This window comes from Stegodyphus dumicola, chromosome 1, assembly GCF_044657685.1.
Source record: "Stegodyphus dumicola isolate Sdum_Otavi_A_Nest chromosome 1, ASM4465768v1".
In the NCBI taxonomy this organism is placed as follows: domain Eukaryota; kingdom Metazoa; phylum Arthropoda; class Arachnida; order Araneae; family Eresidae; genus Stegodyphus; species Stegodyphus dumicola.
Genome location: NC_140768.1, coordinates 257,914,964 through 257,930,007, shown reverse-complemented (window position 1 = coordinate 257,930,007; position 15,044 = coordinate 257,914,964). Strand labels below are relative to the sequence as shown.

Below are 15,044 nucleotides of genomic sequence, written 5' to 3'. Positions count from 1 at the left end.
ACCTCTTAGGTCAAATTTTGCAGTAGCCATTATTTCTGTAGATCCTTTGATAAACGAGTTTAATTCTTCAATTGATTCCACGCTCACTACACATGGCTTTCTTTAGCTTTGATGAAGCTATTTCCTGATGTTGTTTCGGTACATTTTCCAAATGGTAGTTAATCGTGGCAGCGAGTAAAAAGGGGCTGGCGTTTACGCCGAATACAACCCTTTGGTGCCAATATATAGTCAGTTTTTCAGGCTGTCCTTTCTCCCACCATAGGAACCGGAGAAAATCTCGATCCGCGGGATTCACACCTATCTGAAGAAATGCTCTTTTTATATCCGAAATTACTCCATACTTCCCCTCACGAAATTTTGTTAAAATTTTGGGGATCATTTCAAGATAATTGGGACCCTTTTCCAGGCAGTCGTTCAGAGATACCGAATTTTTCTCCTTCGCAGATGCGTTGAACACTGGTCGAATTTTGGTAGTCGAATTTTCCCGAAACACTGCTCTATGTGACAGATATCTTTTCTGCCTCCAAAATATCGATATGTTCAATTATTCCCTCTTCTACCTAATCCTTTAAAACACTTTCGTAGGCTTCTAAGGAATTCTTAGTCTGAAGGGTTTTCATGCAAGACTTCAGACGCTTTTCTGCAAGAATTCTATTATCGGGCAACTTGGGATGAATTTGAAGCCATGGAAGTGACACCTGATATCTTCCAGCATCATCTCTTTCTAAAATACAGATAAAATAATTTTCTGTAGCCTTTTGTATTTCTTGTTTTGTTTGCGAAAGAGCTGGTTCAGTTATTCCGATAGAATCAATAGACCACAAGTCACAAATTTTTCTGTCACTAATGTGTAGTTATAAAAGAATTTCATTAAAATCCATTCCCTTTACCTTCGTTCTCCCTAATATTGTCCAACCAAGGTGTGTATTCATCGCTACTAAACTCTTCGTTACGTGTTTTATTTACCCTGTAAAGAGTTTCCCGGCATAATCTGCTCCTACAAGCATGTGTATTTCGTTAGGGTGTTTTTCAAATAAAAAAGAATTCTCATTAGTTACATCACTGGGAAAAATTTTGTAACCTCTAAGTTTCTTTAAGCATTCCCTATCCTTCAATTTTGTGTTTCGCAATAGGCCTGGTTTCACACAGTTTGTTATGCTTTTGCGACTCCACCTTTGGCTGGACCGTCTGGAATGTACGTTCCCGCGTAACTAACTGTTCAGAAAAAAATTCCACTAGGTGATTCAAATCGTAATTTGATTTTCAAACTGTTTTATTATATTCCAAAACCAAATCTGCGGGCAATGTTTTAAGCAAAATAGGTATTAATAAAGCTCCATATGTTTCTGAGGTCATATTTAATGATTCAAGACATCAAATATGTTTCTGTATATAATTGAATAACTTACAGAAATTTTGAATGTCATTAGAATCCTTTAGAGGTCTTATTTTCAGTAATTTATCTATATGGGCGTTTATCAGTATATCTTTATTTCCAAATCGTTCTGTGAGGAGTTTAACTGAAGTTTCGTAATTTTCTTCGGTTAAATCGAAAACGTCAATGGTGTTATAAGCAGTACCTCCCAAAAAGGATTTCAAATAATTAAATTTGCTTATGGCGTCAAGAGTTTTATTTTGGTGTATGGCTGATGGAAAAAGTGTTCCAAAATGTCAGCCATTCGCAGCTCTCGCCATAAAACTTCGGAATCGTAAGTTTAGGAAGCTTCACATTATGATTTTCGATTTTAACATTTTCTATAATACTTTCACTTAACTGTTCAGTGCTTCTTAACACACTTAAATTTTGTTGTTCTATATTAATTTCTTTCAATTTTTTGTTAACTTTGTATTTAAATGTAGTTATTCTTTCACGATATTCTTCAACACCGTTTAATTCCTGGTCTAGATCCTTTATGTCTATTAATTTTTCTATATCGCCATCTATTTGTTTTAACTCGTTCGATTTTTCATTTAAGAGTTCTAAGGAAATTTCTAGTTCCTCTGCATTCACTTCTGTTTTTGGTAATTCAGTTTCGATTCGGCCAATTAATTTTGTAACGGCAGCCCTTATGTGACCGCGTTTCCTTTTCAATGTATCGATGAATTCTGTCATTGTTTAATGTTCAATAACTATCAGCAATTCACTAATTATTTATGCTTATGTATTATCGATAAAAATGATATCAATTTAGACAGTTTCAATAGTTAGGAAAACAGCAGTTATTGGCAGTCCCTGTTCGGGCACCATGTTAAAAATTTTATCAACTTTGTACTATTAAAATTTTTTGATCATTAAATAGATGAGTGAAAGTTCACTTACCTTCAAAATAGGGCTGCCCTGAACTGCCTTCTTTCCTTCTTGTCAGTATGTCTCTATGATGAACTTCGATTCACTGCGAAACACAGCTATAAACTTTTTAAGAAATTTTAATTCGTATGAAAGATATCTACAAAATATTTACAAGTTATAATGATTACAAGCATAATTTATACGGAGACGGTCTATCGTTATACATCTGTTAGACGCGTCAGCCGTTCAACTGACTACTTTTAGTCTCTTTCGCCAGAGGGCGTCCGTGGAAGTAAAGTTCTAGTAAGAAAACGCGTCAATACTTGTAGTATTTTGGAAGATATTATTCTATTGCCATTGATATTAATTTTATCAGGCAAAAATAATTTAATGCATCAGTAAAATTAACATAACTAAAAAACATATTTTCAATTATAAGACACTGAGTATTTTTTTTTTTTTTTTTTTTTTTTTTTTTTTTTTTTTTTTTTTTTAATTTCTATGCATGCTAATAAAGTATTCAGCAATGAATTATCTTATGGTTTTACATTTTGGTGGTCTTTAATTTTAAAAATTCAGTCCAGGATTCATTATGTTAAGAACGTTCTATTATGATTTTCAGCGAGTTTATGTATGCAAGCTTTTCTTTTTAAATGCCCTTCAAATATATATAGCTAAACATTTTTTAAATGGGGCAGTTTATTATTTAAACTTTAATTTTATAACTTGAACTAAAACATATTTGCTACTGCCTCAAAGTTGTATTTTGGACAGAAGTTCTCAACCAGGGATGGGATGTGATCAGCTTTTTATTTACCTGTTTAGTTTTAGTCTACGTATATAAAAAAACTAATCTTTTTTACAACATTTTTTGTACTTTTCTAATTTATAGAAAATGTTATAAAAATCTAAATAAATGTATTTTTTTAGTTTGGGAAGGGGAGATTATAGCCTAGTAGTGATGTGGTGAAAGGGGTGCATGGGGAGGAAAGGCTGAGGACTGCTAGTTTAGACAATATAATTCATTCCTTTGTAGCAAGTTTGCCATGTAATGCATGAATCATGATTTGTACGGTCCTTAAAAGTACTTTAAAGTCCTTAGGTTTTTTTAAAATTATTTTTGATTCTTAAATGTTATTAATTTCGTTCAAATTCAGCAGAAGGTCCTTTTTACTCATCTTGCATTTCTGTTTTTCATGACTGCCATCTTGATCGTGTATTAACGTTTAAAGGAATATGTATTGGCAAATATGTATTTCTTGGGTTAAAGTTTTTAATTCTTTCCTATTTCTTAATATGAGTGGTAAATTCTCAAATGTTAAGCACAATGCCTTGCTTTAATTAGAGCATAAAGGTTTCAAAATAATTTCTTTTTTGGGTAAAGAAGAGCTCGTAAAATAATACATTCAAAAACAATTTTTACCTTTTGGGGGATGCAAGTTCTTTTATTATGTGGCACTGAATTTGGCGGCTTATCAATATTTTGGCCATCATTTTGTGTACAAAATTTTTTTGTTTGGAGATTCATAAATTTTGTTTTCCTTTTTTTCCAAGCATATTGATAAATATTGTAGGCCATATTTTAAAGTGACATTACTCTCCATTTTGGTGATTTAGTAATATTTTGATTCTGAAAAATAAACGAGGTAATAAATGCTGATAAAGCAAAGTTCCCGAAACACTTGTTAGAAGAAAAATGCTGCTGTAATTATTTGAAAATTAATTTCATTTGTTTTGTTTTATATTTTTGCAGTTTTTCAGAATATTTAAATGTGTATCGGATTCCCTCTTGAATCACACTAATTACATATCTCTTCTGAATTTTTTCAAAAAATCTTCTGGCTTTTTGCTCTTACATATTTCTTCTTTTGGATTTTAGACCTTGTACCTCAGAAGGTTTAAAGGCAAGATTTATATATAGACCTACAATTTCCAGAAAATTGTGACTAAATTATAAGTTTCTTCATGGTATTTAATACATAATGCATGTATTTTATTGGAAATATGTGATAAATTTCTTATCTTTTAGAGAATTTTTGAAAGAATAGTGAAACAAAAATTTAAATTATCTCCTCTTCATCCCAGAAGTATGTCTCTTCCCTTTTTCTCATCTTACCACTAGACATAAGCATTGAAGCAATCGAATAAATTGAAAATTGAAAACCAACTTTGGAAGGTGGGGGGGAAAGACTTTGAAAGAAGAAATTGAAGTTTATTAAAATAGTCATGTCTCAGTACACCTCAGTGCCTGCCGTAAATTCTAAAAATTTTGCTATAAGTTTTGTTGTGCGATGATGCTTCATCAAATTCTAAAAATTCTGCACCAGCCCTGACCTTATGTCATTTTATATTTATTCTTAATATTCATATTATTAAAGAAATAAAGTTGGTAGTCTCTTCTATACATTATAAGTACAATCAGTTCTTTAGAATAAGATCTTGAATTAAATTTGAGATGATGAGGAAAGTCTTTGTAGAAATTGATTTTATAAAGAGAGAGAAAGAAAAATATTCTTTAAAAGTACATTGTGGAAACATTAACAAATAAAATGAAGCTGGGACTACTGGGAACATTGATTTGTGTATATAAATTTAACAAAGGTTCAAGGGAAAGAATTTTTTGTGAATTAACTATAATATCTGAAAATTTTCAAATTGGAACGATGCGTAAAAATTTTGTTTGTTGTAGGTAGAAAACATAAATGTTTTGTACCTTTTAATGTATAATTATACTAGTATTTTAATATCAATATCATAAATTGTAACTGTTCATGGTGCTTTTTAAATGGATATTTTTTAGAAAGTTTAATTGTAACCATAACCTATTATGACTAAGGGTAACTATGTAGTTTAGTTATTTGTAACTAACTGCCCACCCTTAGAAGTTATCTGTACATGTTAAGGTGAGTTATCTTCCCTTAATCATTATTGTGGATATGCCTCTTCACATTAAACTGGTGTAAACCCTCTAGACCGGAGGTCTTTAACCTTTTTGTCCCTAAGAGCAAATTCTAGAATTTCTGTTTATAACTGGCACCATTTACTTTTTCAAGGTGAATTTATAGTTGGATAGAGTTTATACATGCATATGAAAGAGATTGGTCACATTTCACTTTGTGCGTATATCTGTTGGATGCAATTTCTATTTCATTAAAAATGAGAACTTTCACATAAAGTTTTATTGAAAAATAAAACCTTTTTGTTGTGATCGCATGGCGACGGGCACACCTTAAAGGATCGGCGAGTGCCATCATGCTCGCAGGCATAGATTTGGGATTCCCTGCTCTAGACTTAGTGAGTACTTGATAAAATGAGGCATAACAGAATCGGTATAAACTAACCGTTAGTAAAATTTAAATAAAAAGCCATGAATCTTCTTTAAAATATAGTAAAATTTAAATAAAAAGCAATGAATCTTAACTCTTTCTTGGCCATAAAAGATTATTATAAGTAAAACGTAAATGTTTCAAGAAATTTTATAATTTAATGCTAATTACTTGAAAAAATTTAAGAAGTTAATTTAATCTTGAATTTGTTTTATCACTGCGTTAAATATTAGATTATGTTGAATAATAATGCATCCTACTTTAAGGATTTATTTTATACTTGCAAATTGCAAAAGCAAAGCTCAGATGCAAATAATTTCTTTAATTTATTCAGTTATTTGCTTGTAGGTCCTTAAAATCCAGGTGTGGAAATTATAAGTGATCCCTGATATATGAATGTCTTAATTCTAAGATTTTGTTAAACTGTACCTTCAAAAACGATAATTCTGAAAATTTCATAGAGATTATTAGTCTCTTATTCCTTTCCCATTAACTTGAAAAAAATTGTATTGTACAAAGAAGCCAACTTGTACAAGTTTAGCCTGAAATTTTAAAATTCCGCAGAATGTCGTGAATAAAGTGTTTTCTTTTATGATTAAAAGTGACTCTCACTCTGTACTTTGATTACTTTTCTTCCAATGTATATCCAGCCAAAAATTGGATACATTAAAAGCAGGTAGAAATTTTTATTTGTAATGAATAAGAAAGCCATCCTTCTACATGGAATTTTATGTCCATAACACTGAGAAGGTTAAGTATGTCTGGATGAAAGAAATCTAATCTTCTCTTTGTCAGGCATCCTTTAGCATCATAAATGTAGAGAAATAACAAACCTATTTTATTCCAAACCTAAGGAAGGAAATGTCGCAGGTAAAATTGTTTAGAAATCTGTTACAACATATTTTGTTTTGAAATATTAACCATTTCTAACCACCTTTTTAAGCATACCCCCTTTCTTTTCAATGGACAGACACTTGACTAGTTAAATATTCATAGTCATACTCATCATTCATTTAGTTGTCTCATTACAGAAAAGTTACATCCATAAGAAAGGAGATGTATTTTAATTTTGATGGAGAAATCTTGTAGGAAAGAGAGCTAAGGGTTTGTGATATCTCTTCACTTATCATAAATGTCTGTGTCATGACATTTATGATAAGTGAAGTCGTGTGTAAAATCATGAGTGCATTTCTTATCTGTAATTGTATTAAAAAGGGCTTAAATTTAAAATATTCTTAATTTATCCACATAAAATCCGGATTAAAAAAAAAGGCAGCACAAAATAATCTCGTCAAATAACAAAGCTCAGAAAATACAACAATGTGAATTGTGAACTTGAAAGAAGAGTTGAGTGAATCATCTGCTTTTTTACCTCAATGAAGATTAGAGGGGGAAAAAAACTTTTATCATGATGTCAATAATTTGGTATTTCCGTTATGACTCATTATTATTTGGTAATTATAACGTCATTATTCGGTAAGTATTTTTTCTTCCATATTTCGTACTCGATGTTGCGGTTTCCGGAACCTATAAACTGAACGTTTATATTTTGAGAGGCAACGAGGATTTCAGGTTGGCGGATTTTCGGCATTTAAATGTAGTAGAGTGTAGAAATATGCATCCCATGAAGTTATGTGTTTTATGAACCATCAAAATGTCTGAATTATCTTGGGAAATGCAGTTGGAGAAAATATCTGAAAGGACAACAAAGAGATTGTTAAGAGATTTTAAAGCAGATAGCTGAACAATTATCCACTGTCTGTAAATATTTTTTATTATTATTTCTAATGGCAGATTACAAAAATAACTGCAGACAGAACAAGCAATACTCCCAGTATATCTCTTAGATTGATCCAGCATTAAAGTGCAGGGCAGCGACTCAAATGTGAGGCATCCATTTCCTCATGAAAGCTGAATAATTTACAAATCAGGGTTGGGATAATGCTCATTAGATTCAAGTGTTCTAAAAGGCAATCATGGCCAGTAACAAGATAAAAGATAGTAACAGATTTCTTTCTGGGCCATAAAGGAGTGCCAAAAATTCTGTTAATACATATTTCATGGTTGTTACTTTCAGTAATATCTTTCCAAAAAGCTTCTCTATAGCAATTTTTTATTACTCTTTTGGCGATGTAAAATAGAATGTGGTTGTCAGTTATTTGGAGAATACTAACCCCTTTCTTTGCCTAAAAAAAATCTGCCTTATCCTTTCCCTGAAGGCCACAGTGTGATGATATCCTTTGAAAGCACTGGGGAAAACTGTGTAGCACCAGGGTGCCTGGGTCAAGGACCCTACCCCTTGTAGTACAGATATGTTATTTCAAATACTGTCATGAGTAACTAGTGTATATTTAGAATGTTTTCTATATATATATATAATTAAATCATGTTTTTAAATTTTTTTTAAATTATAAGAATAGAAATAAGAGATAAATTAAAAGATAAATTTCTAAAAAGACTAAAGTGTGCATCAAGTTTTAATAGACCTAAAGTGCTATCTGGGAAGGCTGAGAAAGGAGGAATGAGCTGGCTATAGCCTGATGCAGAAAAAACATTCGTATAAATAATAGACAAAGTAGTGTGAGTTTCTTGGTGCACTAGTAATAATTAAACCTTAAATCTATAACATAATATTAAAAGGTACATATTAGATTAAATAAGTTATACAATATGGGTACTAAGTATGGCCATAGGCCGTTTACTATTATTTGGGTCGTTAAAATCGTAAATCCTCATAGCAGGGTTGTTACTAACAAGATTGGCATAAAAGTTCCGGGCGAGCCAGCAGTAAAAACACTCGACTTGTTCTATACCCAATTCTTATGCAACTTTTGATTTGGAACGTACCAGGGAGAGTTGGTAATATGTCTTAAAACACAATTTTGATATCCAATTTTGATTATATATTTTGATGGCAACTTCTTTGCCCTCCTGAGATAAGTATTTTAAAACATTAATGGATAGAAGAGCAGCTTTAGAATCAGGATATGGCAGTCTTTGAAAAAGGTTCAAGTTGATCTTTCAGTTAGGATAAGGCTTTGCAAATGGCCGTGAATGTTCCAACAAGATAATAAAATGAAAAAAGCTTGCAAAAGATGCAGGTACCTGAATTGATACTGTCGACCAACACAGAGCCATTCATTTTCGGAACATAAAGTATTAATGGTTTCCAAAGACAGATTTTAAAATTTGGTCATTTGTTTCTTTTTTGAGAATTTTGTGTAATAAATTAATTCTGACTATATATTTTCTTATTCGTTTCACATCGTGATTTCACAAAATTTTCAGCTTCCTGTCTACGGCCTAGCTGATCTCTGATGGAAAAGACTGCCTGGTGAAAACCATTCATTTTCTCTGCATCGATAAAATGCAATAGTTCCACAGGGAAAACCTGTCTAAGTCTGTAAATATTGTCCAGATTGATTTTCATTATCATTTTTCATATAATAAAATGCATATAAAATTATTCATTTGGCTAGCTTCTGTTTATTTTATCTCTGATTCTACAATATTATAGAAATCTTGTAGCTTAAAAGTAGTTGAATGTTAAAACAGGTCGAAATGTACATGAAGAGCAGTGAGCTTTTGCTCTGCAATTCTCTGATATTTTAAGTTAAAACAGATCACTGTAGACATGAACTGAAGGTCAAAAATTGAAAGCATTTTATTATGGTTGTTACAAGATTTCGACCATTTCATTATATATATTATGTTTTTAATTTTGGTAATTCATTGCTGTTTTATTCGATTCCATCATTTTTTTTTAATTTCAAAGGGGCTGTGTCCCTGAAGGACTATTATTTTTGTTTTGCGATTTTGCATCGAATCACTTTGGATGTCCGTTTCACTTTTCAGACTGTTGCCACCAAATATTATCACCCTGTATTATATTTGAAGAATCTCCGTAAATTTGTTTCTCGCACTGTGATAAAACAATACTTAGAGCCATCAAATTTTGAATAACGTAATCTTCCACCGAATATGGGCATCTGGAAGCCCTAATTTGAAATTTGTTTTATTATAGATTTGATATTTTGTAAAACTTGAATTTTTTATTAACAAACTCGACGATTTCAAAGTGAGCAATGACAACGTTGTACAGAAAAAGCACTTTTATCTCCAGCACATGAGACTGTGTATTGGAAATTCTAAAGATTGCTCAATTTAAAATTATTTTGCAGTATTGCTCTTGCACTGAATTTTATGGTTTAAGTGCGAAGAACATGATATTTAATAAAGGTAAAACAAAATATGTTAAAGCCCCTTTGGATGTAATTTAAAACCTTTCAGATTTTCTTTTGTTTTTTAAATGGCTGTTTTCTTGCATGTTAAGTTGGCAAAAAATTAATTGCATATGTGTGGAATTAATTGCCTTGTGTTTGGGCTAGTATTGGGTTTCAGTTTTTAACCCCTTGGGTACGGATTTATTTGAGAAAATATTTGCATGTGTAACGGATATAATTTTTGGTTGCTTGGAGTAAAATGCAAAAGCAGTATATTTTATGTAAGAATTTATTTACGAGGGTTGGAACTTTGATAGTGGCAACACAGCTGAAAAAACGCTACGCAACAAAACCAAAGAATATCGCGTATACCACACGTAAACTACATACCTACCTTACCTCTCAGCAAAAACCGTAGTAAGATGGGTGAAAGCATTCAATGAAGGACTCCAAAACGTGGCAGACATGCTGCGGCCAGGTCGTCCGAGAGTCGGCGATGCAGACGTGCTAGCTGTTGCCGCACTAATGGACAGTGATCGCCGCCAAATGAGTCGCCAGCTGGTCGGACAGACAGAATCAGCGCGTACGACTGTGCTTCACATTCTGAAGGAACGCCTGTCCATGAGAAAAATTGCTTCACGATGGGTTCCAGATCAATTGACGGAAATGCAGAAATGGCTATGATACGATGCTGCCCGAACCCACCTGGAGCGCTATGAGCGCGAAGGAGATGCTTTTTTATGCCATATCATTACACTGGAAGAAACTTGGGCCCGATCGTATCAGCCAGAACTGAAACGCCAATCAAACGAATGGCGTCATCTCAGGTCACCACGACGTTCGAAATTTCGTCAGAACCCCAGCAATGTGAAAGTTGTGATTCTCGTGTACGACTGTGATGGTGTCGTCCTAATGCATACCATTCCCCCACAGCAGACAGTCACTGCGCAGTATTACTACTCATTTTTGGAGCACAATCTCCGACCAGCTTTGAGAAAACAACGGCGACATTTTCTGCAGAGCGCTCCTCTCATTTTGCATGACAATGCTCGGCCGCATGCAGCGCAAGCTGTGACTGATTTGTTCAAGCGATGGGGCTGGGAAGTGCTTTACCATCCACCATACTCCCCGGATCTAAGCCCTTGTGACTATGCACTTCGTGGCACTCGCTTCCAAACTGTTCCTGAGATTCTTGCGGCAGTAGACCGATCCATTCAAACTATCAACAAAACAGGCGCTGCTACAGGTATTCTGCAACTTCCACATCGTTGGAAACGGGTTGTACACAATGCTGGTGACTACATTGAAGGACTGTAAAACATGGTGACATGAATCACTTTTGTATTCCTTGTAAATAAATAGTTGCCACTATTAAAGTTCTAACCCTCGTATTTCTAAAATATTGGTGACATAAAAAAAAACACCCCAAATTACTAATAATTATGCAGAGTGTGATATTTTTCAAAGCGAGTAAATAAATGCAGTGCTACTTTGCATTGTTTGCACTGCCACATAGTCTCTTTCCTAATATGATGCTTATAACAAACGCGGCACCTTTTTTCAGGGTGTTTGTTGGACTTGGTTGATGGAATGCTCTCAGGAAAGTGTGCCCAATTTTTCGCTGCCAAACGAAATGGTGTATCACTACTTGACTGGCGTCCACGACGTTTATAATTTGGCAATGACAATTGCTCCAGCATTTCTTCGGCAATAGCTAACGAAAGGATATAAAACATAAGCATTATAAAAGGCCATATCTGATGCCAGTTTTATAATATTTTTGCTATCGCCACCTTCATTTTTTCTCCTTTTGCCTGTGTTTATTAAATCAGCATTTGAATGTTTCGTTCTAAGTATGTGAATCATCCGCTCTTAGGGAAAACAAGTGAATGACGTCTCTCGGACGTCAAATGTATCCAAGAGTTTAATTTTTGGTTTGATGTCTTAGACACGTCATCCGCTCCTAGTGGAGAAAAAATGAATGACGTGTCTCGGACGTCAAATGTACCCAAGGGGTTAAGTAAATTGAGAATGTTAAAGTGCATTTCTTTCAAGTGATTTTTTAAACAAATTTGAACCTAAATTGATTTTACACATAATTCCGTAATTTCACTGCTGTATGATGCATGGGTTTGTGTACATAGGTAATGGAAAGAGCCTCCTCCTTGCCCAAAAAATGAGAACTTCGAAAAGTGAAATAATTAACCTCTTAAATTATTTTGAGTTTAAATATGAGTTGTCAGTTTTAGAATCTTAACCTTTTTGCGTATGAGACATAATTTAGTTTAACCAATTTTGTAATTATATGTAATATTTTCTCTTGTTTACAAGAAAAGTGCACGATATTCCCCCTATGTAGAAGAAACATTTATTGTTGCACTACTTTTTAATAGTTGCATAATTGTATCTTCATTATAATCAATGAAATTAAATTATAATAAGCAACAGTATAAAAATGGCATTTTTTATATTAAAATGTATAGTTGTATAGTGTATGCTTTTGAAAATTTGAAATATTTTTTTCTATTTTTATCTTTAAATGTTATCTTTTTCTTAGGTTGTCTCAAGTGATTTTATTGGAGACACCCACAGCAGTATTTTTGATGCAAAAGCTGGCATTTCTTTGAATAACAACTTTGTGAAGCTTGTGTCATGGTAAGCTTTAAATATTTTGTGTAATTTGTTCCTTCTACATTGAAGGAATTGTAATACAGTATCCAAAAAAGTGATGTCTATCATTCAAAATTGATCGATTTTCTTTTTAGGTATGATAATGAATATGGATACAGTTGCAGAGTTGTTGACCTCATCAACTACATAAAATCCAAAGAAGCTTAAATGTTTCTCTTCAAAGTCCAGCTGTATTTCATTGTCTTGTTTCACTAGAACTCTCAAAATTATGTTAAATTTCCAATTTATTTTCATAAATTGTTTTGTTCTGCATTAAATGCAGCTTTGTTAATGTGTAACCTTTTTGTTTAGCTGGAAATTCTATATTTCATGTTAAGCCCTAAATTAAACCTCATTGTTCCAAAATTGAGTTTTCCTTCTTTAAATTAGAATATGTATTACAGTACTCTCACAGTGAATTATCTTTTTTGTAAAAGTGACAATTAAAATATGCAGTTCTGCAGAAATTTTATTATTGTTAAAGAATGATTTATTTGTTAAGCTGGGAAAAAGTCCATAAGAGATACATGCATAACACAGGGTTCGTAGCGGTCCTTATATTTGAAAATAAAATATAAAGGCCCTTATAGGTGCTTACTTTTTCTTTAAAGCCCTTATTTTTTTGCTTTTAGTGCTTTTTTTACAAAGCCGAAACTAAATAAACAACTTTTCTTCCTAATATGGAATGTCAGATGGTGAGTCATACTCTGCATTAACATAACCTTTGGTGTGCACGAAGAGTACAGACTGGTGCCCGTCGTTCTATTGGTCAAAGAATTGCGAAAGCAGTAGAAAATTCCGCTACATTCGGCATTCTTTTCCTCTCGCCCAAATATTACACACGTTTGAATTTCTATCAAGATCTTAAAAATTTGCATTCTCGTTCTGCCTGGTCAGATCATATTCGTGTTTATTATGATCGTTATGCTTGTATTATGAGCATATGTATGAATGTTTATAATAACATAGTTGCAGTAACTGCTGAAGTATAATAAACTTCCAAAAATGGTTGTGTTTTAACACAGATTAGCTTTCTAAGAAATAATATTCGGAATGGCTTAAATAAAGGGAAAGTAATCGAATAGTCAAAATAATTTCATTTTTTTGGCCAATATATTATACAGTATGAAGGTTGGGAGGTCTCCCCTTTCTCTGCAAATTCTTGAATATTGAAACTGTTGCAGTTCGCTGCAAAACAAGCAACGGACTTTTTTTTTTGGTTACTTTCCAATCTGGATTGAATAGGACTAAAAGTTCTACGGTCTACCAACCCAAGCGAAGAATGATTCTATTCCGGAAATTTAACGCAGTCTATTGAAAATTAGAATGAAAACCACCCCAGTTATTTAGTTCTTTATTCTCCCAATACCGGCAGTTGTTGATTCCGATTGCGTAATATCACGTAGGGAAGAATTATGGCACACGTATTGTGCAATAACGTTTGCGATATTTTGCAGTGATAATTAATTTTGATGTTCAGTTCGTGATTTGTTTATGAACACTTACTAACTGAAAGAGTTTTACTGTGCTTGCCAAGCAGGATATTTTTTAGTTCTGTTGGTTTATTTTTATGTGATGCACATAATGAAATGTCAAAAGCATTTATTAGCCAAAAAATCTAAAGCGCGGCTACTGTCCGCTCCTTCAAGTTACTGTCTCCCCCCCCCCTCCGCTTCTTCAAGTTACGCTCGACTGTCCGAATATTCGCCAATTCCAAGTATGCGTGTTAGTTAAGCTTTTACTGTTAAAGATGGCTGCAAAAAGCAAATTTCTGTCTTGTGATTTCAGAAATGTTCCTCTTTTTTACTTAACAGAAATTGCAAGCAAAATAATTTAAGAGAAAACTGATATACAATGAAAACTTAGAAAATGTTCAGAATTTAGATTTAAATATCAATATGAGTGGAAAAATAAATTGTATTTATTATTAGGTTCCAAGCGAATTCAATAAATATGCCTTATTTATTTTCTCTACTTTGAACTGAAATTTCATCATTAAATCTTGTAATATAGTTTAGTTCTTCATAGTTTTTCTCTCATTCTAAACTAGTTCTGTAAATTGAACTATTATTTAAAATTTAAAAAAAAAGTAATTATTTTTCATGGTTGAGGTAATGCTTATTCTCTCTTAATAAGTATACTTCATTTCTCATATTTTAAATTACAAGTCTAATTTTTAAGGTTATGCAGTTGTGTATGATGTAATTAGACAGGTTCTTCTTTTTTTTTTTTTTTTTTTTCCTTAAAATGTGCTTGAAAAGTGCTTATAGGTACTTATTTTTTTAACTAAAATGTGGCTATGAACCCTGATAACATGATCTCATAGGTCTTTAATAAATGAAAAATCAACTTTGAGAAATCTTTGCATTAACTGCAAATTAATGGTGGTGGTTTTACAAGATATAGCAGCAAGAGTATATGAAATTGTTACATACTTAGTAAACATAGAAGCCACTGATGCAGAAACTGTGAAAGAATGCCCCTAGTGCATTTAATAAATTTAGTAAAAAGATTTTAAAAAATTTCGGGCATTAA

General features: G+C 32.6%; 1 protein-coding gene across 2 annotated transcripts in view; it reads left to right on the top strand.

Annotated features, from left to right (window-relative positions):
* Window positions 1–12,875, top strand: part of LOC118179598 (glyceraldehyde-3-phosphate dehydrogenase 1-like) — a 38,018-nt gene extending 25,143 nt beyond the window's left edge. The window contains exons 10-11 of one of the 2 annotated variants that reach the window (XM_035348773.2): window positions 12,397–12,494; window positions 12,605–12,875. In XM_035348773.2, the coding sequence (XP_035204664.1) occupies window positions 12,397–12,494; window positions 12,605–12,677 (171 nt within the window). In that variant the 3' untranslated portion in view covers window positions 12,678–12,875. Of the gene's footprint in view, window positions 1–12,396; window positions 12,499–12,604 lie in introns of those variants that run through there. The other variant, XM_085827364.1, reaches the window with a different exon arrangement.
* Window positions 12,876–15,044: the final 2,169 nt, after the last annotated feature.